Raw genomic sequence first — 27,802 nt, 5'->3', positions numbered from 1 at the left:
GTAGCAGCCCTGTCCTGAAAAACATAATATGCTTGATCATTGGGAGTCCCCATCCTAGATTTCTGGGTGCTTAGGACAGAGGAAAGATTGGCTGCTTTGTTTTTTATTAGCAAACACCTAGATACTACATTGGTGTGCCTAAGACCACTGAAGTCGTAGGAAAACTCAAAACCTCCCAAGGGCATACAGCATTTGCAGTCTAGTAGTTATTCATCAAGCAGTGCTGCCACTGTGATTCGGTGTTTGTCACAATAATTTTTGGCCAGGAGAGTGAAGTCTCATGACCATTGCATCATGCAATCTCCTGGCTGCAAGTGCTCATGCCATTTACCAGGGCTTGGCTAGTTGTGCTGGTTCTGGCAAGGAAGGGATGAAGCATTGGGACAGAGCTCAGCCATCTGAGGATCAAGTCCGTAGTCTCTTCCTTTCATTCAGTCTTTTGTACCCTTTTCCTACCCATTTGGTCTCATGGTTTCTAGCTACAAAGATGGTGAAGGAAAGAATTAAAAGAGGGCTTACTCAAGGTTTTCTTTTCTGTAGCCAGGTGGGAGCATCTGATTCTGTTTTCTGTTAATGCTACATTTACACGCATCAGATGTGATCATCCAATTGCATCTTAGTGAAAAATAGCTTCCTAGATAATATGCAGCTACATTATGACTATTTGTTACAACAGCTACAAGACACTTCCTGCAGTTCTATGACCATCATTTATTGATGTGTGCATGGAGTATAATAAAACTATTTTAAATCAATTGTTATAACTATGTACCATGAGATACTAGAGGAATCCATGTTTTTTCTTGTTCTTTTCCTTCATTCTGCACAGATGAAAATAATCGTTTAGTCACAACGCAACATTTTAACAATAGTGTACATTTTTTAGCTAAAGACAAGATTTGGGAGGGTTTTTTAAAAAAAAATTAGTCCATCTTCTCTTTGAATTAAATGAGCCTTCAGATTCCATTTATAATTTTTCAATTCTCCGTTTTCCGAAAAAAGGGAAATATCAATTAGTAGACAATAGATAAAAATGGGGGATCAGTTAATTTGTGGAATTCCAAGCTCTTGTGGTGCATTAATAGGAAACGAGGTAAGGAAAATATAGGTAGCCTTTCTTTCTGGGGACTGATAACTTGTGTATATTAACTTAGGAATTGGGTGTCACTTTATATATTTACTTACTTACTTGATTTTAACCCCACTTTTCTCCCCAGCAGGGAGGCAGAGCCACTTATATTGTCCTCCTTTCCTCCGTTCCATCCTCGCCTTAACCTTCTGCAAAAGATATCAATATGAAGGATTTGGAAACAGGCAAATGTATTTTAAAGTAGTTGGTTAAAAAGTAAATGATTACAGTTTAATTGGTTTACAGCCATAGGGTCTAGATATCTCCCATGTACACAAAAAGGCACATAGAACTGGGTGGAGAAGAGTTGTGACATGTGAAGTGAACTGCACTGGAGAGGCCAATTGAGAATTTTTACTAGCTAATGAAAGCTGCTAGTAAAAGCCATCCCCATGTTGTGACTTAACTATCCCCCTTTCTGAGAAATGCAACAGCCCCTAAAGTCTCTGAGTTTAGTTTGTATGCAGAACAAGAAAGTAAGCATCTGTTACTTTTAAGGAAGGATGCTGTTAGTAATGGCACAGTGATTGTTACAAACTCGTGGCACCGACCTCCTGGCCTCTGCCATAAACAATAATGCCACTGCTTTTTGGCTGTCAGGAGGTGGAGGAAGAGGACAGCTGTCTCTTAATTAACGTTTCACAGCATGCGTTTTCTAGCGGGCAGGTCTGTGGCTACCCAGAAGTCTGATTGATTTTTCTTCAGCGGAAGACCACTGACCGCTGAGAGTGTGGCGAAAGGGGGAGCAGCCAGATTGAGGCTTATCCAGTAGGGATTGTAGGCTTTAATTAGGATGGCCTTCGATGGAATAACAGCAGACATTTCACAGGTGGAGAGGAGGGCTTGGCGAGGTGTCCAGCTGGGGTCCGTGCTTGGAGCCCTGCTGCCAGTTTTAGTGAGGTTGTCAGCCCCAGAGCTAAAGCCAACCTTCAGTCTCCTCCTCTTTCCCCTCCTTGTTACTTTGAACAGCATCTGTTGGCATTGGGTAGAAATGTATCCCTCTTGAATGCACACATGGAGATAAAGGAAGTTGGTGGAACACTTGCAGATGAGATGGGTCTTTAGCATGCAATAAAATCTTTTCAGAGTTTAAACAATAGCTGTTTAGAAGCTGGGAGGTAGTATTGTAGAACTGCCTTTGTCCAGAGTAAGCACACTCTGATTAGGGCAAGACTGTACTTATAAAGCCAGGGACTTAGAGGAGGAAGGGGTAACTATATGCGACATGACCCATACTAACATGACTCCTATTCGTAGTAATGGCTGGTGCACCCAAATGTGCATTTGTTTATAAAGGGAGAAGGAAGAAAAAGGGGTCCATTAATTAAAAAATATATTAATCCCACCCGCACTGGTGTCTGCTATACCTGGGATGGGATGGATCATGCCCTTGGCTTGCTTGTCTTTTAAAGAAGCAAATAGGCTTCTCCTAGGGTTGCCAGGTCCCTCTACCCCCGGGCGGGAGGTGGGAGGCCCAGAACCTACCTTATCGGTGTTCTTCTCACATGTGTACTTGGTGCGTGTGCACTTCTGGCTTGCGCGATAATGTCACTTCCAGGAATCCGGCCCAAATCAGGCTGCTGCGGTGCACAGGGGTGTGCCACACCATGTGGGAGCGTACCCCGGAGGCACATTCCCCCCTGCCAGTCAGGTAAGCAGGGGTGGAGGGTGGGAGCGGGGGATCCCCCACCCCCAGTGCAGGACTGGCAACCCTAGCTTCTCCCTATCCAGCAAAGCCTATTATCACTAAAGAAGCCTCTCTCTTTGCTATGATTGTACTAATGGTTATCAAATTATGGAAGCAGGATAAGGACTAATACCACCACAGTAATAAAAAGTGCTATTTATAACCTTCTTAAGCTTTATAGAGGTCTCCGTAAAATTACACAAGAAAGTTCAGGGTGTTACTTAGATCTGTGAGTTTCTGTTCAAATTCATATTCAGTCAGGAACTCCCTGTATTGCCTTGGGCAAGTCACATTTTTTACCACAACTGCAAGCCTATCATATAAGAATATAAATAAGTTGTGTAAGAATTGTATGGTATATTGTGAAGTACATGTAGTTTGGCAATGAGATCAGGGGCACATAAGGGGAATTACTTTTTTGTTGAAGATTATATCATGGTTATTTCTAAATCCCATTTTGTTATAAAAATTGCTTATTCTTGAGACCAGATGGTGGCGTTGTGCTGAGAGTGATGGGTAATGGTAACAGGCAAACCGGGACGGGGGGCGGGCGATCGAAGGAAGGCGGGCGGGGCAGCAATGTGAGACGAGGTTCTTTAACACCAGCCTCTTTCTTTGGCGACATGCGAGGCTGAGAACAGAAAATGTTTCAGTTCTTGGTACTATTCTGTAGATCTGTGATACATAGTTATCTACCGGTAAAATGAATTTTCATTTGATATGCAATTTTGCATTCTTTAATATAATAACTGAAAAATTCTAATGAATATCCTTTTCTCAGCCTATTCTTTGTGCTGGCTCATACTCTCTGGACTCCTGAGGGTGTTTTTTACATTCTTCTTCTTGTGTGCCAGCCCTTCTTTTGTCCTGGTTCTATCAAACCCTTTCACAGTCCGTGCCACTTCTGTTAAGTCACCTAAAAGAGACTTACAGAATTACTCCAGTCTTTTGAAATCAGTGAACTTAGACCACACTACCTACGCACAAGATTTCCCTGTTAGCTATTCAAAACCACAACAGTTATTTCACCCGTTTACAGTGCAGTCCTAAAAACAGTCATGTCCTTCTAAGCCCATTGACTTCAGTCGACTTAGAAGGGCCAGAGGTTAGAGTTGGACTAGGATCTGGGAGAGCTGGGTTCAAATCCTCAAGGAAGCTTGCTGGGTGACCTTCGGCCATACATGCGCTTTCAGACTAACCTATCTCACTGGGTTGTTGTGGGGATAAAATGGAGGAGAGGAGAATTATGTAAGCCACCTTGGGTTCCAGCTGAGACAAAAGGTGGGATATAAATAAATTTATTTTATTTTGATTTGATCTGATTTATATTCCACCCTCCCCACACCAGCAGGCTCAGGGCGGATTACAACTAACATACCATTTAAAATTATATTAAACACTTTATACAATTTAAAACCATAAAACATTCAAAATACCATAGCTAAAATACATAAAATAATAATAACAACAATATTCGGTTTATACACCGCCCTTCAGGACAACTTAATGCCCACTCAGAGTGGTTTACAAAGTATGCTGTTATTATCCCCACAACTAAACACCCTGTGAGGTGGGTGGGGCTGAGAGAGCTTCAGAGAACTATAACTCGCCCAAGGTCACCCAGCTGGCTTCAAGTGGAGGAGTGGGGAATCAAACCCAGCTCTCCAGATTAGAGTCCCACGCTCTTAACCACTACACCAAACTGGCTCTTAACCACTACACCAAACTGTACATATACATATATATACATACAGCGGCCAACCACCCTTTAACAATCTCCAAAGCATTGTGGCAGGGAACATGTGAGAGATGGAGAGTGTCACTTGTAGGGAGGGCATGTACTATACTCACCCGGCCAGGGGGGCACCGCCTAGCACCAACCGTATGCCTGGCGGAACAGCTCCATCTTACAGGCCTGGCGGAAAGATAACAAATCCCGCCGGTCCTGGTCTCATTGGACAGAGCGTTCTACCAGGCTGGGGCCAGGACCAAGATGGTCAATGCCAGGCAGGCCTCCCTGGGGCCAGGGATCTTTAACAGATGTTTGTCAGTGGAACAAAGAGTCCTCTGGGGTTCATATGGGGAGAGGTGGTCCCACAGATATGCCGGTCCCAGTCCACATAGGGCTTTATAGGTTAATACCAAAACCTTGAACCTGATTCGGCACTCCACCAGTAACCAGTGCACTGGTAAAGCAAATAAAATAAATAGTAAAAAATATAACTCTGCTTAGGATTGCACCGGTAGTCTGATATTATCCCAATAGCCCCCAGGTGTGGAGTTCAGTGCACAAGGAAGGAAAGCAAGAATGAGCATGCTGGCGCCACTTTGTGCGGTTATGCACCCTTCCTGTGACATTTGGAATGCAGTGTTATTGATTACTGGGAGAGGGCATATATGTGGCCACTTCCTCCGCATGATTGTATCCTGCAGAAGACCACAGCGGTGGAGCCAACATATTTGTGCCTGCTCTCCTTCCCCACCATCCATTGATCTCTACCTGATCTGTCCGTTGGATGAAGCCGACCCTGCTTCCCACAGCACCCCCCCCCCGATGTGGAACTATGTGGTGGATAAGGCTGACCACGATTGCTTAATGCATACTGAAAATTTGCAAGTCCACTTTTGTGGAGTACAGCTTGTGGAATTGCTTCCTAGAGGAGATTTCACAACGCCCAATAACATGGTTCTTCGAAGGGGTTGGAAGACCTTAGTTCTTCAGGATGTGTGGGAGCCGTTCGTTTAACCGCTAATGTTTATGGGATATCATCCTGTCATTATTGCCATTCTTGGACGTGTTGTCACATAAATGAGGTTAGAAGATGATGGGGAGAAATTCCATAGGTGTTAAGACATCTGTCCTTGGGTCCTCCCTTTCGCCACGATTACTATTATGATGACACGGGCTTTGTTTTTGGGCTGGCCCAAGGCAACTCCACGCAGATATTTATCAGCTTATGAGATAATGGTTCTTCGCCACCTAAATTCCTAAGCACTCAAAGGCTTCAACCTTCTTGCCAATTTTCACTTACGTATAATATATGAGTGTTACACAGTTGTCAGTCAGAGTTTTGTTTCACTGTCTTAAGAGAGCTAACTTTCTTGCCTGCTCTTTCAGTGTTTTTGCTTTCAGCTATTTCAGGAATGGCTTCCTCTGTGTAGGGCTTTAAAAACAGTAACTTTAGAAAGCAGAAATGGACTCGTTTCAGTTCATTCTTTGCAAATTCTCCCTTAAAATGGAATGTGTAGAACTGCCATTTGTTTACTAGTAATTTTTAAAATGAATCTGTATGAAAGAAGTTTGTTCAGAAATTGTCTTAAAATGGTGGAGTAAGCTAGTTGAATCTGAGGTGGTAATGGGATTTGCTAAAATAGGTTTTCAAATATATTCGAAATCAGGAAGAAGAAAAGCCCCAAACGTTTGATTATGTATTGTTTAATGTGCTAAAACAACTTCTAACAGGTTTCCCTATTCTTTTCCTCGTAAAAAAATTGAGGAGTATTATTTATTGCACTTCTTTTCTGCCTTTCTACTAGGTGGCATCTACAGCAGCTTACAAAAATAAAGACATAAAATATACCGAATGAATCTAGTAATTTAATAATAATTTTAATTTATATCAGTGAAAAAGGTCCCAACTTTCCATAGTTCAACGAGGAGAGGCATTTCTCTACCCTTACTCCTGACCTGGAGAGCCCAGGAGAACCCAATCTCGTCAGATCTCAGAAGCTAAGCAGGGTTGGCCTTGGTTAGTAATTGGATGGGAGACCTCCAACAAAGACCAGGGTTACAGAGGGAGACAGTGGCAAACCACCTCAGTCTCTTGCCACCAAGGATTGCCATCAGTCAACTATGACTTGAGGGCAGGATTTCATTCCTTCCTTCGCCTGGCTGCTTTCCCCCACTGCTATCACTGGGGGGGTCGGAGGGGAGGAAATTTGATATTGGCCCTTCCTGGTTCAGTTTAATGTAGCCATTTGGATGATGACGACGATCAATTTCAGGCAGTTGGGTGGTTTCCCCATAGATATGCAGGAGCATCTCATTTCTCCAATGTGCATCAGGCTCCTGCCACACAAAACAGGCTTTCTAAAGAGAGTAGGAAGTAAGGGCTGTATGTCAGTGTTATTTTGGGTACTATTTGGCTCCCTGAAATAGGCGTGATTATGCCACCACCTCCTACAGCTAGTCTAGAGAGCAGACTCCGTTTTTCCCGTACTGGGGATAGTGCCTGGAGAACCTGCTTCCAGCATCTGCATAATCCCAGCCAGGAGAGAGTCCCCATGTGCTATAGCAGAGGTCCTTGGTCTTTTTGAGTCTTTGTACACCTTTGGGATTCTGACGTGGCATGGTGGGAGCTGCCACACAATAGCTGCCACAGGAGGTTGAGCCAGCCATTAAATAAATAAACAATGGCGGCCACAGCTTGCCTTCAGTCACACGGTGAATATCCTTGTGCTGTGGTGGCAGCTGTTGTCAGAATAACATTTTAAACTATCTGCACAGCCAATCAGATGTCCAGTGGCCCATCAGAAGCTTTAATGGGTAAAAGCTCCACCTGACTCTATTCACTTTCAAAAATGCTTGGCCGGCACCAGGAATGGTGTCAGTGGGCCCCATGGCACTCACGAGCACCACATTGGAAGCACCTATGCTACAGTTAGGAGGCATTTTTTAAAAAGAAGAAGAATCCCATATGGCCATTAGGTTGTTCTTATCTTCTGAAGTCTAGTAGGCTAGGTCCAGGGGAAGTCTTGCATTTCCCTGCTAAGAGGGTGGTCTGTGGAGCAGGCCTTTCTTCTCTGCAATGTGATTTCCCCTGAATATTAATCTATTTTCAGGTATTTTAAATTAGTTACTTGACCATCCCTTAAGGTTCAAACAGTGTTGAAAGAAATAAAAATGTCTATACATAATAGAACGAGGGCTTGTTTGTTTTTGTTATCTATTAAGATATCTGGCTTTACAGGATTAGGTGGCATCTCTTCTAGGAAAGGTTTGCTACTTCTGACTTCACACATTCATCTGTACGTGGTCAAATAGTAAGAAATCGAGTTACACGTGTTGTTATAGCATTTAGAACCTCTCTTAAGAATTTTGTTGTGTATTCCATCACAATGCTCAGCAACAATTGAAGCTTTCCTCCAGTGTAAGGACTTGTCCTCCATCCAAGTGGCTCTTCCTCTGGTGAAAGAGACACTTCCATTGGAGAAATACTTCTGATCAGGGCTTTTTTTCTGGGAAAAGAGGTGGTGGAACTCAGTGGGTTGCCCTCGGAGAAAATGGTCACATGGCAGGTGGCCTCGCCCCCTGATCTCCAGACAGAGGGGAGTTGAGATTGCCCTTTGCGCCGCAGCATGGAGGGCAATCTAAACTCCGCTCTGTCTGGAGATCAGGGGGCGGGGCCACCAGCCATGTGACCATTTTCAAGAGTTCCGGAACTCCGTTCCACCGCGTTCCAGCTGAAAAAAAGCCCTGCTTCTGACACTGCTGGGTGGAATGCTAGGACAGTAGTTGCTTTGGGGTATGGTGGTCCACACATCCTAATTTACTTGGTATGGTGACTCATTTAAAAAAAACAAGCATGCACAAATCAATACAGTTTCAAAAGCCTGGATCAGCTTTCCACAAGCTTCAGGACCCACAGGTTTCGGAAATACTTTGCTAGGATATGTACGCTATTTTGTTCAAGCAATTGTTCAGAATTTTTCAGGCAATTTTGTCCTAGTTGGAAAGGACCAAAAGATTATCCGTATTTTTCTACAAGCCAGGGCCATCCACCTCAGTTCTGTTTACGTTAACTAGATCGGGAGCATCGTTTGAAATATACTTTGGCAGCCAAAAAAAAAAAAGCCTTATTACTCAAATAAATGAGCTGAGTCATAATGGTAAAGAGGAAGGCAACCCCTGGGCCAAAGCTGCTAGCCAGTCTGACTCGGCCTCAAATGATCAGATCCATCTTCTGAGCATTTTTAAAGGAAAGTGTATGCAGACGTAAAGCCCAGGCACCCTACAGGCAGGCTATTTTTTTGGCACCGCCTCAAACCCCCTTCCCCAAGTAGGTACTGAAAAGGAACAAATGAATGTGACCAACCTCCATGGGCCACAACTGAGAGCTAAACTAGATACCATGTCCCCAAGTCCACTATGAGGACAAGGTGCCATTCCAGAGCCTGAATTTTTCTTATTCAAAATGCCGCCATTTTGAAAATGAGAGGGAGCGAAGGTCTTTTATCCCCCGTGCAAAGGTCTTTTATCCCCCACCCGCCGGTAGAATGGGTCCCGCTGCATTTTGAAAAGTAAAAATCAAGGCTCTAAATGGGCCTGTGTCCCTGTGGCAGATTTGAGGATTCTGTATCATCTAGTTTGGTCCTGAGAAACCTGAATAAAAAAATTCATACATTTCTGTTGTGAGCCCAGTTGGAAATCTATTCCCCCCCCCCCCAAGAAGATGGATGAAAAATGCAGTACCATTATTAGATTTTTCCCCAACTTAAACACGTTAATGGCCACATTATAGTTGTTGCTTCTTGTACTCCCAAGTGTCTTGAAGAAAGTCAGATAGTTTCAGTGCACTATGTTCCTCTGAGAGATGTGTGTGTCTCCGCAGCGCATGGGAGAAGGAGCTGTGGCTCTTGGTCATTGTGTCACTCATTTGCATGCGTTCTTTGTGGCCCTCCCCATCCGATCCCAAAGCCACACCACACTAATTACCCTCAGAAAAGGAGGGGTTGCCATAGCAACTGAGCACTTTTTAAAGCACCAGGAATAGTGTTCATTATTGTTCGTGGTCTTTAGATGTGCAGGGAAAAGGTCAGCGTGGCAGTTGCTTTCCATATGAATCTTGGCCTCCCTGCTAAAGACAAGTCTGAAATGTGTCTGCAATGCCTGTAAAATGGTGAGTGATAAGTGAGCTTTACGGCACCGCATGATTCTCAACTTGCTTTTTACTGTCTTGGGGAATAGACCGGTCAAATATTGACAGGGCAGAGAAACTCGTGCAACTGATAAAAGGCTCTTGGATTCTATTCTCTTTTATTTCCTCCTCCTGCGTTTTTTTGATATTGCATCGACAGATTTTGCGAGTTGCTATCTGATAAATGAAAGCAGTGTTGTTCATGACTAAAAAGGGTATTCCTTGCATATGTTAGGATCAGACTCTCCCCCTCTTCCTTCTTTCAGCAGCCTTATAATCAGTGCAGTGAAGCTCTGCAATCGCGGGGGGGGGAGGTGGTTTGTGCTAAGAATCTGGAAAATACGGCTTCTGACATTTGTAATACTGTGTGGGATTTTATGAAGTGTAGCTTTCAAAAGTTTTAGAGAACTGCGGCAGAACCCAGGATTATTTGTTAGGAAAAAAGAATACTTTCTTTGCTTGTATAAGATGTTCTGAGCATTTGTGCCCTCATCCAGCTCATGCAATTGTTCTTTTATTCTTCATCAGTCACTTTAAACATTTTTATTATTGGACGTAGACTTTTAAATCGGGTAGCACACAGGAGTAACCATTCGGCATGAAGGATAGCTCTGTTTGGCGCGTATGATTTGACGCCCCAGAGTGGCAGCTCAGAAGTATCCCACATTGTGGCATCTGAAAGTACTTTCTTATCTGTGGTTTTGTTTCACATGGAAGGTGAATATCAGGTCTAGTATATGATGCAAATGGACGCCGTCCTTTACAATGAGAGTTTCAGCTGTTTTCCCATCTGCTTTCCACCTGGGAGAAGCAGCCCATTCTTTCTGAATGTGAATAGCAATGTTACTGGTCTGGGTTTGTCATTAAGCTATCAAAAAAGCCTGCTGTGGAACTCATCAGCTATCGTGGAGTTTGGACCTCACCAGCAGACGTGAATGATAACTAAACTCTGGGCGCCTGCAATTATCATGCAGAAATTTAGGACTTGGGGAAACATCCCGGTTATAGAATTGTTATCATTTCTCTGCAGAAGCAATACAATGTTACACATACTTCTAAATTTCTTGCTCCCATACGCACACGTTACCAAATATTTTAAAACAGTCGCGCTTTGTTAGGCTGTAATTTTCTGACATTTATAGTTGCCAGTATATGTTTTCCCTTAAAAAAAAAAAGAGTAAGTAAGAATAAACTTGGGAAAAACATGACAAGACGGATTAACGTTCCCTTTTAAATGTCCCCCTCTTCATTAGAATAGTTGCAATATTTAAATAATTTTGTCTGCTGAGTTTGCCTTTCTAGTGACAAATATCTCTCTGGAGATGTATGACAGTCTTACAGAACATATTTCATCGAAGCTATTTTAAAAGAAGATGAAATGAAGAGAGTTTTCCTATCAATGCTCCAATTCTCATCAGTTCTTAAGGGAATTAAGGCCATGTTTTGTGTTAGTAGTATTTCTCTAGAAAGTAGGATTTGATTACCTCTTAGGAATACAAATCAAGGCATTTTCTGTTTCCCAAGTCTCACAGCTGTCCAGAGATGCCATTAAACAATAATGGACTGCTAAATAGAAATGAAAGGGGATGGGATGGCTGATTGGATTAAGCGGAGAGTAAGCGTGGGGCTTACCTCTGTAATTGTCCCTTTGGGCACTACATTCTGAATCAGGATTGTTTCTTTTTTCTTTTGCTGGGTCCACTTCTGTCTCTTTGGCAACAGCCTAATACACAGGTGGCATTTTTTTCTACCTCCTATCTTCATGCTATGAAAAGCTTCACTTTTTAAAAGGCTACTAAATAAGGTGACAGCCCTGTAAGGAGGAGAAATGGTGGTTGTTTTATATGTCTGCTGGAGTGCTAAATCCAGAGGAGTTAGCCATGTTAGTCTGTAGTAGCAAATTAGAAAAGAGTCCAGTAGCACCTTTAAGACTAACCAACTTTACTGTAGCGTAAGCTTTTGAGAATCACAGTTCTCTTCGTCAGATGCCTCTGACGAAGAGAACTGTGATTCTCGAAAGCTTATGCTACAGTAAAGTTGGTTAGTCTTAAAGGTGCTACTGGACTCTTTTCTGAGTGCCAAATGTGTACCTGAGCAGCAAATGATGTTCTCCGTCATGTCTGAAGGGGCACTGTGTGTAACATTTGGCAAGTGCCTCTGAAATACTTGGAAGGAGACTCCAGATACATACGCTCTCACTCACTCTCAAGCATTTTAAAGGGACACAAATCTTGTAGTAGACTAGAGTATATTTTGAATTCAAGTATTTGGGTACAGCCCTGAAACGTTTGTTAATGTATTTGTAAGGTGCCATCAACTTATGGCTACCCTCATAGGGTTTTTAAGGCTAGAAATAAGAAGAGGTGGTTTGCTATCCTCCGCCTCTGTGTAGAGACGCTGGGCTTCCTTGGTGTTCTCCCCTCCAAGTACTAACCAGGGCCTACCCTGCTTAGTTTCCAAGGTGTGATAAGATTGGACTAGCCTGGACCATCCAGGTCAGAGTGCAAGATTAATACATCTGGAATTATATGCTTTGAAATTATTTGTGTCTGGTTCAGCAGGCCCGGATTCAGCTAAATATCAAATTGAAGGAAAATATTTTATAACCCCCCGTCTTCTATTTTGTTTCTTTTAGATGCCAGACCAGTTTGATCAGAACGTGGTGCTGAACCAGCTGCGTTACTCTGGCATGCTCGAGACGGTGCGGATTCGAAGGGCTGGCTTTCCAGTACGAAGGCCGTTTCAGGATTTTCATAAAAGGTTAGCTGTACCTGCTGAGAAGAAAAAGCCGCAGTGCGTTTAGGTAGTGCGTTTGTGGTCTGGTTGGAACAATTTAAAGAAAGAAAATGATTCAACTTGGGTTTTTTTTTGTTTTGTTTTGTTCGTTTCCCCAGATACAAGGTCCTGATGAGAAATTTGCCTCTCCCGGAAGATTTAAAAGGGAAGTGTGCTGCCCTCCTCCATTTCTATGACAGCACAAGCACTGAATGGCAGCTTGGAAAGTCGAAGGTACAATACATCTGCATTGATAATGGAGAACTAGGGCAGCACTTAGAGCAGCCTCTGTCCAAGACCCTGTTGCATATCAGCATAAGTGAGAACTAGGCGTCGGTATCCATTCCTAATTTTCACACTTCAGTTTATCAACATACATAATATACACCAGCCAAGAAGTACTTCATTTCTGTACTGCCAGTCCAGTGAGGATACACTCTAAACTTTCCAATTGTGAATTGGCTGTCATTCCAGGGAGGGGTGTAAAAGCTCAAGACAACTCGGAGGTAGTACAGTTTGCCTATCGGAGGGACCCCCTTTAGTTAGTTATTCCAGGGAGGGGGACAAAGTAAAAATGTAAATGTTCAACCAGGGAATTTGTTTTTTCTATTTGTTTATTTGGGAAATTTGCATGCCCCCTCTCTAGATACTCTAGCTAGCAGAAGTGTGGCAAAAAATAATGGATTCTTCCTGTCTGATCTTCATAGAGGTCCAACCAATGGCAAGCTGGTTGATTATTTCTTCGTACTGAGCAAACTCTGCTGTACAATATATTGTCGAAGGCTTTCATGGCCGGAGAACGTTAGTTGTTCTAGATTTTCCAGGCTGTATGGCCGTGGTCTTGGCATTGTAGTTCCTGATGCTTAACCAGCAGCATCTTCAGAGATGTAGCACTGAAAGATAGAGATCTCTCCATGTCAGTGTGCACAATGACACACATTGACACTGAGAGATCTCTGTCTTTCGGTGCTACACCTCTGAAGATGCCAGTCACAGCTGATGGCGAAATGTCAGGAACTACAATGCCAAGACCATGGCCATACAGCCCGGAAAATCTACAACAATCTGCTCTGTACAAGCTAGTGGCCATGTAATGGCAAATTTCTTTCTTGCTATACTATTGCCTTACTGTCCATTCAGAGCTTGTTTCTCCACTATCTGTGTCACTGTTATTGCCCGAAACTTTCTTTGGTCCAAATGTGTAGGGAAACAGCATCTCTGTTTGAGAAGAGGATGGGAACTTGATGACCTTTCTTGGGGAGGTGTGACTCTTGAGAAGTGGGTATTACGAGTCTGAAGGCATCAGCCCTCAAAATAGCTTCTAAAGAGATCTTCAAATTAAATGTTTTCTGAAACAATATAGTTTGTTGTAGTAACGACACAAGACCGATCTGGATGCAAAGTCTGACCCTCCAAGATGGAGGCGAGAGTTTTATTAGCTTGTATTCAGGAAGTCCCGGATGCCCAAATATGGTTATAGCAACAGTTACAAGTTACACATTCCATTCTCAGCCAACTAAGCAAAATATGCTGTGATCAGACTTTTGTCTTATCTAGGAAGCATAACGGAAAGAAAGGTACATCATGAGCTTCTGAGCATAGAAGAATATTACTTAGAGTGTATGGGAATGTTGTGCTCTGTGAATGATGAGAGATTTATTGTTACACATTTAAACTACTCCCTGAGTCTTCCCGTGTGGCATGCCAACTGACCAGGAGATCAGGAATGTAGAAATGTAAAGAGCAATTAATGGAGGCTGTGTGGCATGCCTACTCCAGCCTACAGTTTGTATGAATGCAGCTTGTCCTTGGATTTCCAAATCTACTACATATAGTTTATGTTCTTAAACTCCTCTGCTGTAGTAAATCAGAAGTTTACCTCTTCATCCATCCAACCCAGTCCTCTTGCAGATTGTTATATTCCAGACTGAGGAAGTATGAATAATTTCAGCATATTATTTGGCAGAAGTTCCTATATAGCCTCGTCTGGAAAATCATAAATTGGAGGCTCCAGAATCTGACTGTGGCAACACACTGAAGCAATCCTTGAGCTTGGATTACTTCACTCACGAGTGTATCTCAGTATCTGTCTCAGTATACAGCATAATGAAACAAGAAACCACTGTTGGCCTGTACGCTGCAGTCGACATTTCTTATTGATGTACACTGCTAATAAACAAGCATAAGACATAGGTGTTGAGGTGAATGACATTTTCTCATCCTGACTCCTGCCAAATACTGTACAGGAGCTTGGGAAGTATGCTTGGACAGGGCTGTGCTGTACAGGTCCTGAATTTAAATCAGTCACTTCCTGTGAGTGGGGCAAATTACCCTAATACTAAAAGAGAGCATGTCCACCTTGAAGGCTGCATTCAATTGTTCTTGTTTTGTATGTTTAGAACAGCCTTAACCCACTTCCCTTCCAGAGGCTCCAAGTGACACAACAAATAATGTTTCATATGGCAAGTAAAAACGTTACAAAGAAGCCCCATTTCTTATGACTTTCCTCTTTTTTCTCAGGTGTTTCTTCGGGAATCTTTGGAGCACAAGCTGGAAAAACAGCGAGACATTGAGGTTACTAAGGCAGCCATGGTCATTCGAGCTCATGTCTTGGGCTACATGGCACGGTACGTAACTACAAGCCATTGTCTACTGAGTCAGACCAGAAAATTGTCTCCCTCCACACTGTGCGCTCTGACTAACAGTGGGTCTCAAACCCACCCCACACTGGAGTCTCATAGAATGACTTGAAGTAGCCTACGTGAAGACCTCACAAATTGGCCTCTACATGATGTTGTATCCTCTGCCACCATTACGTAGGACTGGCGGTGTTCTTCAGCACCCATGCACCACCAGGAAGATCATAGTACTGGGATAAAAATGTTCCATTTTAGGCAAGTTGACTAGCTTTTCTCGTTACAGAGGCCGTGGAGAAAAGCTGTCTTGGGAGGTCGTTCTACATTATTCCCACTGCGGCAAAAGCAATGGGAGGGACAGAGGGTCTCGGTTGCCCCCATCAATCTGCCTTTGGTTGTGGTCTGCAAGCCACTTACTTGGGTGCAACCCCCGTTTGCTTTATTTGTGCAAGTTAGATAAAGCGGTTTCAGAGAGTTGTGGCTGTCATGTATTTGCAGAAGCAGAAAGAAGGGACAGAAAACCCAGCAGACTGGGCTGTTTAATTTGATTTCTTTTTCTAGGAACAAAAGAACAATGGAACTATTTGACTGAATTATGATGTTTGGTTTGCTTACCTAACATCATGCGTTATGTACTAAAGTCTGAGTGGTGGCTCCCATCTGTTTATTTTCCCCCTCCCTCCCCCAAGAAGTTAATAGAGGGCCGCTCAATAGCTGTTTGTGTAATGAGGTCATTTCTTTTCATGTGCATATTAGTCCTTCCTATATATCTGGAATGATAGGTCACTTACAACAGCAAAAAAAAAAATACTTTTTCTTAAGGACAAAAGCTATCCTTCTGCAGGCAACTTTCTTCCTTGGCGTCTGGGCTTGTATCAGACAACCTTGGGGGATTGCAAATAGATGCTAAGGCAGGGGTATAGAAAATGTGTTTGCTTTGTCAAGTTGCAGCCATCCCTCTTGCAAAGAGTACTCCTCTTCCTTGGGAAGCAGTAACATGAACCACAATGAGAGAATTTTTATGGGAGCTGAGTTAATATTGCTGTCCACAGCCCTTCTTTACTGCCCGGAATGTTTACTTTATGCCAGTAGTATTGGTGCTTCCCTCACATAGACGCATCTCTGTCTGGTTTCAGAAAGCATTACAGAAAGGTCCTTTATCACGTGGTTGTCATACAGAAGAACTACAGAGCTTTCCACCTACGGAGGAAGTACCTGCTCCTGAGGAAAGCGACGATCACCTTCCAGAAACAGCTGCGAGGCCAGCTTGCCCGTCGTGTTTACAAACGGCTGCTGGAGGAGAAACGACAGCAAGAGGAGGAAAGGAGAAGAAAAGAAGAAGAAGAAAGGTATGGAATATGGTGGTGCTTAAAGTCGTTGCTTGACTCTTCGGGCTTCGTGCGAAATAACGGCAGCAATCTTCGTACTTTTTAAAAGATGGTGTTCAGAGGAGACCTTTTAAAAAACGAAAGGCTGAACAATGCATTCATATCCCTGTCCTAATTTTTCTTGTTACATTTTTTAGAAAGCGACAACAGCAGGAAGCAGAACGTCTGGCTCGGCAGGTAAATTGCATAATGAATTCCCTCCCCCCCTTATCATTTCATCATTTTTGAATTACTTTTGTTGTGGACGACATTTCAAGTACCATCCTAAGAAGCATTACACTGTTCTAAGGGTGAAACTACACATCGCATATGCCACATAATTGCCACAGGGACTTGTAGGAGAATGCCAGCTGCGTGTTCCCCATGGAAATTTCTTTCAGAAGTGCTGCAGGAGTTCAATTCAGATTGTGACCTCTGCACAGGGTGGAGGGGCTCCTGCTCCCTCCCCCAGGCTATTTTCCTGACCTGAAATGACCTGGGGGGGCACTATTTGTCCCATTGGGACTTCAGGGAGATAACATCCCTGGGCCATTTGGGGTTAGGACAATGACATGCAGGTGGGAACAGGAGTCCCTCCACCCTGAGCCAGGGTTGCCGTCTGAATCGGACCCCTGCAGCACTTCCAAATTGAGTTCCCACGGGGAACTTACAGTGTCCTGCTGCAAGTCCCCACAGCGATCATTTCGGTATATATAACATATAGTTTGGCCTTAAGTATGCTGCAGTCTTTGAGTTTAAATGGGTGTAACTCAGCTCAGGATGGCACCTGTAGTGTGGGACGCTTGCAGTAGGGTAACGTAGCAGTCACTGTGAAAACTGGCAAAAAGAACTTAATAAAGTTGTTTGTATCTGAATTACTGCACCATGTTTGACAGGTTATAGCAAGGACTGAAGGGTAGAAGTCATGTTTTGAGGATTTTGCTGGAAATGGCACCCATGTGCTAATTTTTCCTCCCCCTTGTTCTCTCCCACCTCCAACCAAATGTAGCCAACTTTCTCTGCGTCTTGATGTCACCGTATGGTGTATTTCACTGCCTCCACTAGCAGCATCCAATGTGGCCTGGGTGCAGAGAAATGTGTTAGGACGTAGAGCAAGTTGTACTGTGTAATTCAGAGGAAGGGTACTCAACACAAAGCTCCCCTTTTCAGTGGTAGCCCTGCGTGCCTTATAATGTGCAACTCCATCCTTAGTCTTGGATACATTTGAGCGTTTTGTTCATAGGAAGTTCAGCATGATAATATTTTGATTGTCCTATGCAAAAGAGAAGTTCTTCAAAGTGAACAGTGTGGACAGATTGTAGTTCAGCCATGACTAGAATAAAGGAATCTTGTGTGTCTCAATTGTAGATTGAAGAAGAGAGGAGGCAGCAGGAGCTGGCAGCAATTGAGAAAGCCCGAAAGGAAGAAGCCCTAAAACAAGAGCTGGAGAAGCAAAGGGAAAACAAGCAAGTAGAAGAGATCCTGCGCCTGGAAAAAGAGATTGAAGACTTGCAGCGCATGAAGGAGCAACAAGAGCTATCCTTGACAGAAGCCTCTTTGCAGAGGCTACAGCAGCTCAGAGATGAGGAACTAAAACGCCTGGAGGATGAGGCCTGCCGAGCAGCACAGGAGTTCTTGGAGTCCCTGAACTTTGATGAAATCGATGAATGTGTCCGAAACATCGAGAAGACCCTTTCAGTAAGCAGCGGTTTCTGCCCAGAGCTCAACGACTTGACCGGGAAGGCAGGCTGTGAAAAGCCTAATTTTAACTTCAGCCAGCCATACCCTGAGGAGGAGGTGGATGAGGGTTTTGAAGCGGATGACGATGCTTTCAAGGATTCGCCTAACCCGAGTGAGCATGGCCACTCCGATCAAAGGACAAGCGGCATCAGGACTAGCGATGACTCTTCAGAAGAGGATCCCTACATGAACGATACGGTCGTGCCGGCGAGCCCTGCCACAGGGAACAGCACCCTTATTCCTTCTAGTCATGACTCCCTCAGTCTCCACAACTCCTCGAGTGGAGAATCCACATACTGCATGCCGGAAAATGTCTCCTGTAAGCCCCAGAATTCCACAGACCTGATTTCTCCTGATGGGGACTATGATTACGATCAAGATGACTATGAAGATGGGGCCATCACTTCTGGAAGCAGCGTAACCTTTTCTAATTCTCACAGTAGCCAGTGGTCCCCTGACTACCGCTGTTCCGTGGGGACATACAACAGTTCTGGAGCATACAGGTTTAGCTCTGAGGGAGCTCAGTCTTCTGTGAGTATTCTTTTCTGTAAGAATAAGAGTAAATTCCTGGTTTAAAAGTTAAAAAAATCATATTTAATATAGGTGAGGACTGCTGTTGTCCGACAAAGTGCTTTTGGTAAACAGATTCAAGTAAGCACAATTGAAAAAACAACTTTTGCACCTGTTCATTTTGCCGTTCCTATCTCGTGTTTTTGGGGTTGTCTTCTCTTAATTTGGTTCTTTAGCAGTTGAGTGCAAGCAAGTTAATGATAAAAGCATTTAACTTAAAATTCTTAAATTATATTAAGAATGACCTGCATGTTCTTACTACATCTTCAATCAACAGCAAGATTTTAAAGTCAGAATTTTATTTCTTACCGGTTACGTATATGCCTGCTGTTCAAATGTGCTAGACCTCTCAGACATAACCCTCTGAGGCTTAACACAGTAGATTAAATATACACTTCCTATGCTACTAAATAGAGGCAATGTTGAAAACATTTCAGTGACGCTGAGCAGATACGATGATAACATGCTCTTCAAGAAAGGAACAAAAGAAGTGCCACAAGGGTTCATGTTCCGATAAAATGTGTGTTTATTAATGCAAAATATTTGCCACATACCAAGACAGAGTAGAACTTTTGTGATGTAACTTAGAAGCTTGTGTACCTGTCTATTCATGTTTGTTTTGTGTATCTGTGTATTCTATTTCTGTATATCTGGGTATTCCATTTAATTAGTATGTCCTAGCCCCCCCCACCCCCCTGTTTTACCTTGAAGGGAAATGGATCCTTTTACAAATGCAGTCTGTTGTTACAGGGCTGTTTGGGGTGGGGCTGTGTGCACTACTGAGAGAACCTGTTCAGACATCATCTCCCTTCCCACTCTTCTGATTACTCCTGGGGGGGGGGGTGGATTGGGCTCAGGCTTATGCACGTTCTCCCTTCGTTGAAGAAAGAAGTGAATAATCAAAGAAGATGATGCTGCATTAAATTAAGATCCAAACTAGATCAGAGTACAGTTAGAGTGCCACAAATTATGCTTTTTCCAGCCACTAATTTTCCACATTATATGGGTTGATCTTCCAGTTTGAAGACAGTGAGGAAGATTTTGACTCCAGGTTTGATACAGATGATGAGCTCTCTTATCGGCGGGATTCTGTCTATAGCTGCGTCAGCCTGCCCTATTTCCACAGCTTCTTGTACATGAAAGGTAAGGAGCCCTCCAGAGTGAAAGGGTCAAAACAAAGCAAGCGACTGTCTTGCGTGTCAGTGCCGTGCCACTGCTTTGTGAATTGATGGGCAACGAGCTGATGGTATGATATGACCTGTTTGACACCTGTGCGATGTTGTTTCACCACATAGTATCCCCCGAATCTTCGCTCATATAAGTTACTTCAGCTTTATTTCATCTGCCTGTATTTCTCAGGGTATAATGAACAAAGCACTAGATATTCCATTGCAGCCTAAAAACCTAGGAGCAGGCAAAGAGGAAACAAATCCAAGGAGAAGATCATTGGCCAAGCTGATCACAGATTACAAATTAAAAATACATATATATCCTTGTGAAGGGTTTTTATCAATGCCTGAAACTGCCGTAAGATAGAAAGTTGGAGAAAGAACCAATTCTTAACGCTGCACGTTCTTCAAATGAGTTTTCTGAAACATTCCCCAAGAAACAGGGGGGTTTGGGGTCTGTACAGTGATTGTGCTGTTGGATTTTCATGGGTTCTGTCTGATGATTGAGTTTGTGTGTGTATAAATCTCCTTTCTTGAAAGTGCAGCAGTCTCGTGCTTGATCTGCCAGTGAAAATGCATTGTGTTGAGCCAGTTGGCTTCTAGAATGCACAAGAACTTGTTGCTGAGGTGATGATATCAACATAAAGGCTGGGTCACTGAGGAGAAAAGACGCTTGAGAGAAGAGAGCGACTGTGGGGAAGGAAACTGAAATCTGGCTGAAGTCTCTCAGTGCCTAATCAGGAGATAGAACTGCTAGAAACCAGAGACTTATCCTTGTGACGGCTGTCTTTTATATGTGAATGCCAGGAATTTTTTTGCTGTATGCAGCTTTGGCTTTCTTTTTACTACTTCTAACAATATATATTGCCTAGACTAGAAGTTTCCAAAGTGGGGTTCTTCGAAAGCTTAACAGAGAGTTACTGAAGAAAATGAGTAATGGTTTAGAAGCATACCTGAAAGGCCGCTTTTTCAGTGTGCCTTACATTCCCTCACATCTACGGTTGCAGGAGTGTTGTGGGACACATTCTGAGGTGTGTGCTCAGTTCACCTAAGAACATGCCCTCTAGACTGTTGAAAGGTCAATCAATGTGGGAAAGGTTCCCCGAGAGGTAGGAAGGCTGAAAGGAGATCTGCATATTTCTGTTCCTGTTTTTAATTAAGATAAAAAATCTAAATAAATGTAGAAAAGTTTGTAAAAAATAAAAAAAAATCTATTTTCCTAAAAAAAAAAAACCTTTTCCTAAATAAATTCCTAGATCTTGTCCTATGGTTATGTTGAGCAGATGATGGCTTCTAGTTGTAGGTGATGCCCCTTAAGCCACTGTTAATTTGCTCTGGTAGGGAGGCTCAACTTGTTTAGCACATGATGTTTTTAACACACCTCTGTTTCATCCCGCTTTCTCTGGCAGGTGGCTTAATAAATACATGGAAGCGCCGTTGGTGTGTCCTGAAAGATGAGACCTTCTTGTGGTTCCGCTCAAAACAGGAGGCGCTCAAGCAAGGCTGGCTGCACAAAAAAGGCGGTGGGTCATCTACACTGTCCAGAAGGAACTGGAAGAAACGATGGTTTGTCCTTCGGCAGTCCAAGTTGATGTACTTTGAAAATGATAGTGAAGAAAGACTAAAAGGAACACTGGAAATCCGAACAGCCAAGTAAGAATGCACCCAGGCACAATTCTCCAGATCTAACTAGTGTCTCCAAGTCTAAACCATCAGCATAGCGTACTCTATGGTTTCTGGTCAGCTTTAATTTACTTGTGTTATTATCAGCCACTTTGAGCAGCGAGGAGAAGCAGTATAGAAATATAGTAAGCAGATAAACAGTGGAAGGAAATAAATTGTACACAATCCTCAGCTGGCTTCCAGCATTCACAGCCCTTTGTGCAAACAATCTCACCTTATCTAGCAGTTCAATAAATGCTGCAATGTCTAGTCAGTTGATTGAGTTGGTTGGTTGTCAGAAGGTTTTTACAGAGCCATAGTTGTTAAGCCATAGTCACTAGCTTTGCCAAACTGCCATTCTGAGAGGAGAAATGGATATAGGGATCAGAACCTCAGGTCCCAATCTCTGGTCTCTTCCACCATATTAAATGGCCTGTTGTCTAGTCCCATTCCCAGAAAAGCCACTCTGCACTCTGTCTTGCTGGGCTGTTGAGGGGCCAAACTGGACTCAAAGGCTTCCACATGATGATCTCTATTCTAAAATCTCTTCAAGCCTATTCAAAACGTTCTATGTTCATGTAATGCACAGACACGAATATCTAATCATGTTGTAGGGTGTAGGACAGCGATGGTGAACCTACTGCACGCGTGCCACAGCTGGCAAGCAGAGCCCTCTCTGTGGGCACGCGAGCCAAGTCGCCGATCGCTAGGTCCAGGGCTCATTTGGAGGGGGAACGCCTGGAATGGCGTTCCATTAGCTCTGAGCAGAGATCACATGGGGTTTGGCCCTGCCCACGTAATTCCTTTTCCTCAAGGCTGCCTCCCTGCTGCCCGTCTCTTTAGCAGCAGGAAGTGGAGGCAGCAGCCGGGCTGCTGGGGGCTGGCTTTCTCAAGAAGAGTAAGCTGCTTTGATTTAACTTGCTTTACTTTCAGTCGTGGCTCTTGAGTGAGAGAGAGAGAGAGAGAGAGAGAGAGAGAGAGAGAGAGAGAGAGATGTTAATTAGTTCAAACAACTGTATGAGTTGTTTTTTCTTAACTAAAACCTCAGTATTCAGGTTTAGTTGCAGTGTTGGCAATTTGAAATAAATAAGTTGGTTTTGTGTTGTAGTTTGGGCACTCGGGCTCAAAAAGGTTCGTCATCACTGGTTGTAGGAGTTATTTACTGGTTTTATCCACACTGAGCAGAAAATCTGGTGTGGCCAAAACTGTTTGCTCAGGAAACTGATATGAAACCAAATCCTAGTAGGATCCAAAGCTCCTGTTCTGTGTGCAGATGGCATCTTCTGTTCACTGAATGGCTGTTCATATGCCTTCATGTTAGAGCCGCTGTGCAGGAGGAAAAAAACCTGAATCTGCATATGTTCTTTCACTTCTGCAGAAGCTTGCACAAAATCCTACAGGGGTGTTGTCACAAAAATTGCTATAGAACCTGTTACAGTCCTGTGTGAACTCTTGCAAGAGCGTTTGCAAAAGAGTTTGTGGAACCGTAGTCTAATTTTTTTCTGCTCACTTTTTTGGGTCCATCTATAGATCTCCTGTGACCGGTTTAAATTGTCTGCTTCAAGTAACAAACATAAAATATGCTAATAACCAGTAGTGGACACAGATCAATAGCTGGAGAAAATGAAAATGTAATCTGAAGCAAATCAATATTAAAACATCTACATTAAAACATCTACATGGCCTTCAAGAGTAGATGGATAACTTTATGGGAACAAAAGAGTGAGCGATTGTTTCTAGCACAATACTAGACTCCCCATTTGGAGGGCTGATTTAAATATATGTGTGTCTGAGATATATACATATAAATGCCGCGTGTTTCTCCCTTTCCTATCCATTGCAGAGATATCATTGATAACACTAGCAAGGAAAATGGGATTGACATAGTCATGGCAGACCGAACCTATCACTTGATTGCTGAATCACCTGAAGATGCAAGGTAAGAGCCTCCTTCTCTTCTGTACTTGAGCCATGTTCCCCTCTTCTTGATATGTGATCTCTAATAATATTTGACCTACTGTAGCATTCTTTCAATCGATTCTACTGAATTTCAAATGTATTGCAGTTGATTTAGTGTTAAGTGTGAATTCTGTACATGTGTATGTTAGATGTGTGTCACATATAAATAAATCCACTTCCCCCTATGGGCCCAGAGTTACACAAAATAGCCAAATGTAGGAAAGAGAACCTCTGCTGTTCCTCTTTCCTGCCCTATCAAGAGCTCTCCTGAGTAATAGAGTTTTACATAATTTGCAGAAAGCCAGGAGAGCGGGAGCTTTCCTGACCTCTCTAGGCAGACCATTTCATGGGGCCACCATAGAGAATGCAATGTATGGACCCTACAGCCGTCGATTTTGCCCCTGTGCGGGGTGTGTCTGCAGAAAGCCCTGTTCAGATGAATGAAACTGCCGTGGCAGCCCATAGCGAGAGAGGCGTTCCTGCGGATATGAGGGGCCAAAGCCATGAAGGGCTTTGAATGTGATGGCCAAAGCTTGAATTTGAGCCCAGTAAGTCATGGGAAGCCAATGGAGCGATTGCAGAATGGGAGTAATGCGCATACTTCGCCTAGCCCCTGATAACAATTGATAATAAAACTGGAAACTTCTAGTTGATTTCAAGGGGAGAGTGTCAGCTTTGTTCAGTAAGCTGCAGGCTGTGATCCCCAAGGATCCTTTTGTTAGGCAAGACAACATAGTATTGTACCCAACAGCACCTTGATTGCACCAGAATACTTAGAATAATAGTAATGGAACTGGCCACGCCTGATCAGTTCAGTATCTTTCCGTGTTTTCCATTGAGCAAGGGCCTTTCTGGGCTGGCAAGCTAGCAATTGTTCCTTCATGGCTAAAATAGTATCATGTAAAGCAGTTTGCCCTTGCCTTTCCTTCTGCTTCGTTTTCCTTCTTTGTCCTACAGATACACTTTTGAACAGGTTCCAGATCAGGGCAGATCAGAACTTTGCATATGACAAAATAGGCTGGTCATGGGCTGAGAATTAGAAACTGATGTCAACAAAATGCAGGCTGAAGGGTCGTGCTGGTACCAACCAACCCTTTTCTTCAAAAAGATGGCGATGGGCAAAATGGCGCATTAAGTGCTATGTTCTGTAAATTTCGATGAGTGGCACAGGATACAGCCCCTTGTTGGGAGCCAGCGTGGCATCGTGGTTTGGACTATGAAGTTCCCTCATTCCAGGAGACTCATGGGGTCACCTTGAGCCAGTCATTCTCCTTCTCCTAATCTACCTCACAGGGAGGTTGTGAAGGTAGAATGGAGAAGAGGAGGAAAGATCTGTGCCACCTTCAGGTCCCTAAAGGAATTACGGGATTTAAAATCATAATTAATAAATAAACCAGCAATAAGTCCTGCCCATACTCTTTTAGAAAGCAGGAACTAAAATCTTGTAGCAGGTGCACAGTAGGGCAGAATACTGATGCTTCCTAAAAGAGGGCCTAAAAGCTTCACATTTGTCAGAGGTCCCTCAAAGCAGCAATTAGGGGAGTAAATGTCAATGTTTCACTTAGAGTGTAAGTGGAAAGTAAATTTTTTGAAGCAATCATAATTTGGAATCTTTTTCGCTGTTCCACCCCAGCTTTATTCATACTATTAAAAATATTTTTCATGGACTACAATCACCCATGATGCAATAAGAAAAATTAGTTGTGTTCCTCCCCCCTCCCCCATTTTAAAAATGGCTCTAATTTTGTTTGGCAAGTTCGCAGTTTTTCAGGTTTCTTTAATTGCACTTGGTAATGTTTGGAAGTATACAATTCCGATTGGGGTTTCCCCCTCTTATCTACCTCTCCAAAAATAGATTTGTTGAAATGTCAATAACACTCATTAGAGTTTTAAGTGTTTTGTGTCATCTGTCACGTATACCTACTTTTTTTTCCAAAACACAAAGACAACTGCATACGTTTCAAAATATGTTTAGTATACACAACAGCTACACTTCTGGTTAACCTCTTGTCGTTTTCCTTATTTATCTTTCCATGAAGCACTCTGTCCTCCTAACAGACCTTGATTATAATGGTAGACTAGATAATTATTTTCTAAAGCGCTGAATTCAAGAGTTCTGTATGCTAGATACTAGACACTAAAATTGTTCAACTTTCTGGTTAATGTTGAATCTACTATTGTGTTTACTTTTGGGGGAAATGTTATGTTTTCCTTTAATGTATGTACACTCCCCTTAGAGCCAAATCATCCCACAGTTCCTTCATGAGAACTACATAAGGTTTGACTCACTCATTGTTTTTTATATAGAACTTAATAAAATATAACTGTTGGCAGAGCAGCTGAAAAGCTGAGGTAACCTTCTGGTCTGTCAGGCCCAGTCATCAGCATTGTCCCTCAGGGATTTTTGTTTCCCTCACTCCCAAATTCTTTAACCTTTCAGCGAAACATAATGGACAGCAGCTTTCTGCCTTCTCTAGCCTCTTTACTCTCGGGTGTGACATTTTCATTTTCCTTGTAGCAGAACCTCATGATCCTGGGCAAGTCCTCATCTTGCAGCAAAACATGGTTATTATGGGATAGCCTTGTGTGCACCACCCCAGTGCTCTTTGAAGGAAGAGCAATCTGTATAACTAATAACAACGGTAACAACAACAATAATAATTCATCCATGTTGTGACCTTCTCTATTGTGTTAATCTGGTCAGGGCAATTATGAGCACATTCTTATCTCTGACACTGTCAAGCCTATGAAAAGCTCAGGTGCAGGGTGTGATAACCTAGACCAGGGGTGGCCAAACTGCGGCTCGGGAGCCACATGAGGCTTTTCTAGACATATTGTGCGGCTCCCAGAGGTCTCTGAGTATTGCTGTGGCCATACATTTTAGTTTAGTTTAGTTTATTTCCCTCCCTTCCCTTCTTTCTTTCCTTCCATCTTTCTTTCCATGACTTTCATATTTTCAATAAAAATGTTGGGGTTGCTAGGTCTGACTCAGAAAATACCTGGGGACTTTAGGGTGAAGTCTGGCAAGGATGTGACATCATTTTTGTGATGTCACTTCCAGCATACTGCACCAAAACCCCACCCCTTCCTGTGATGTCACTTTCAGGACACTCCCCCAAACCCACCTCTTCATCTGAAGTCATTTCAATGCATCATGTCTTGCGGCTCTCAAATATCTGATGTTTATTCTATGTGGCTCTGACATTAAGCATGTTTGGCCACCCCTGACCTAGACCATCCCCGAGTCAGACGTGAGTGAATTGTGGAGACTTCATTTCTAGCTTTCACGCTAACAGCTGTCAGTGGACTTACAATGGCTCCTGGCCACAGTGACTAAAGAGAACCTCCATATTTACAAGCAGCAAACGTCTGATTACCAGGGCTAGGTGGTGACGTCAGGGGAAAAGCGTTGGCCTCCAAGCTCTGTTGACTTTCTAGGGCAGCTGGTTGAGATACGGGATGCTAGACTAGATGGACCACTGGCCTGATCTATCTGGGCTCTTCTCATGCTCTTTTGATCTTCCCTTCTCCTTACATTAATCTTGTATTAAAGCCATTTAGATGTTGTTTACCATGAGTACACCTTGTCACAGTGACCTGCGTGGGTTATGTGAAAGAATGCTTCTGTTTGCTTGTCCTGAAAGACTGTCATTCAGGGCTTTTTTTTTTAAGGTAATCCTGATATCATATGAATATTGAACAGGAAAGAGTCAAAATGCAGCTTTGTTTGGCTCCTCTAAAGGTAGAAAAGATGCCTGAATAGTTAGTCATTATCTGTTTTTATCTTTGCCCGTGGATTAGCATGAATGGCTTTAAACAGAAACAGCAGCGGGGAGGTTAATGTTTAGCTGGTACCAAGCTGCTTTCAGGCTAAACGTGCTTCAAAGAAACTGCTTCTCCTGAATATTTAGATATGTTTGGTATAGAGAAAATAGAGATTGCTTCTTACAAGTTGTTTTAGGTGGGTAGCCATGCTGGTCTGCAGTAGACCAGCAGGATTTGAGTCCAGTGGGTACCTTAGAGACCAACAAGATTTCCAGGATGGAAGCTTTTGAGAGACAGAGCTCCCTTCTTCAGACACCAAGAAGGGAAGAAGAGCTCTGACTCTCGAAAGCTTACATCCTGGAAATCTTGTTGGCCTTTATGGTGCTACTAGACTAAAATCCTGCTGTCTTACAAGTTGATATCTCT

The 27,802-nt window shown here is 43.1% G+C and overlaps 1 protein-coding gene across 1 annotated transcript in view; it reads left to right on the top strand.

Moving 5' to 3' along the window:
- The window catches only part of MYO10 (myosin X), a 226,595-nt gene that overhangs the window by 172,802 nt on the left and 25,991 nt on the right, over window positions 1–27,802 (top strand). Inside the window, exons 20-28 of the mRNA XM_054984586.1 lie at window positions 12,369–12,493; window positions 12,628–12,742; window positions 15,029–15,135; window positions 16,281–16,493; window positions 16,670–16,709; window positions 17,880–18,782; window positions 19,841–19,964; window positions 21,400–21,643; window positions 23,496–23,591. Of these exons, the coding sequence (XP_054840561.1) occupies window positions 12,369–12,493; window positions 12,628–12,742; window positions 15,029–15,135; window positions 16,281–16,493; window positions 16,670–16,709; window positions 17,880–18,782; window positions 19,841–19,964; window positions 21,400–21,643; window positions 23,496–23,591 (1,967 nt within the window). The remainder of the gene's footprint in view (window positions 1–12,368; window positions 12,494–12,627; window positions 12,743–15,028; window positions 15,136–16,280; window positions 16,494–16,669; window positions 16,710–17,879; window positions 18,783–19,840; window positions 19,965–21,399; window positions 21,644–23,495; window positions 23,592–27,802) is intronic.

This window comes from Eublepharis macularius, chromosome 7 (genome assembly GCF_028583425.1).
Source record: "Eublepharis macularius isolate TG4126 chromosome 7, MPM_Emac_v1.0, whole genome shotgun sequence".
Lineage (NCBI taxonomy): Eukaryota > Metazoa > Chordata > Lepidosauria > Squamata > Eublepharidae > Eublepharis > Eublepharis macularius.
This window is presented reverse-complemented; position numbering and strand designations above follow the sequence as displayed.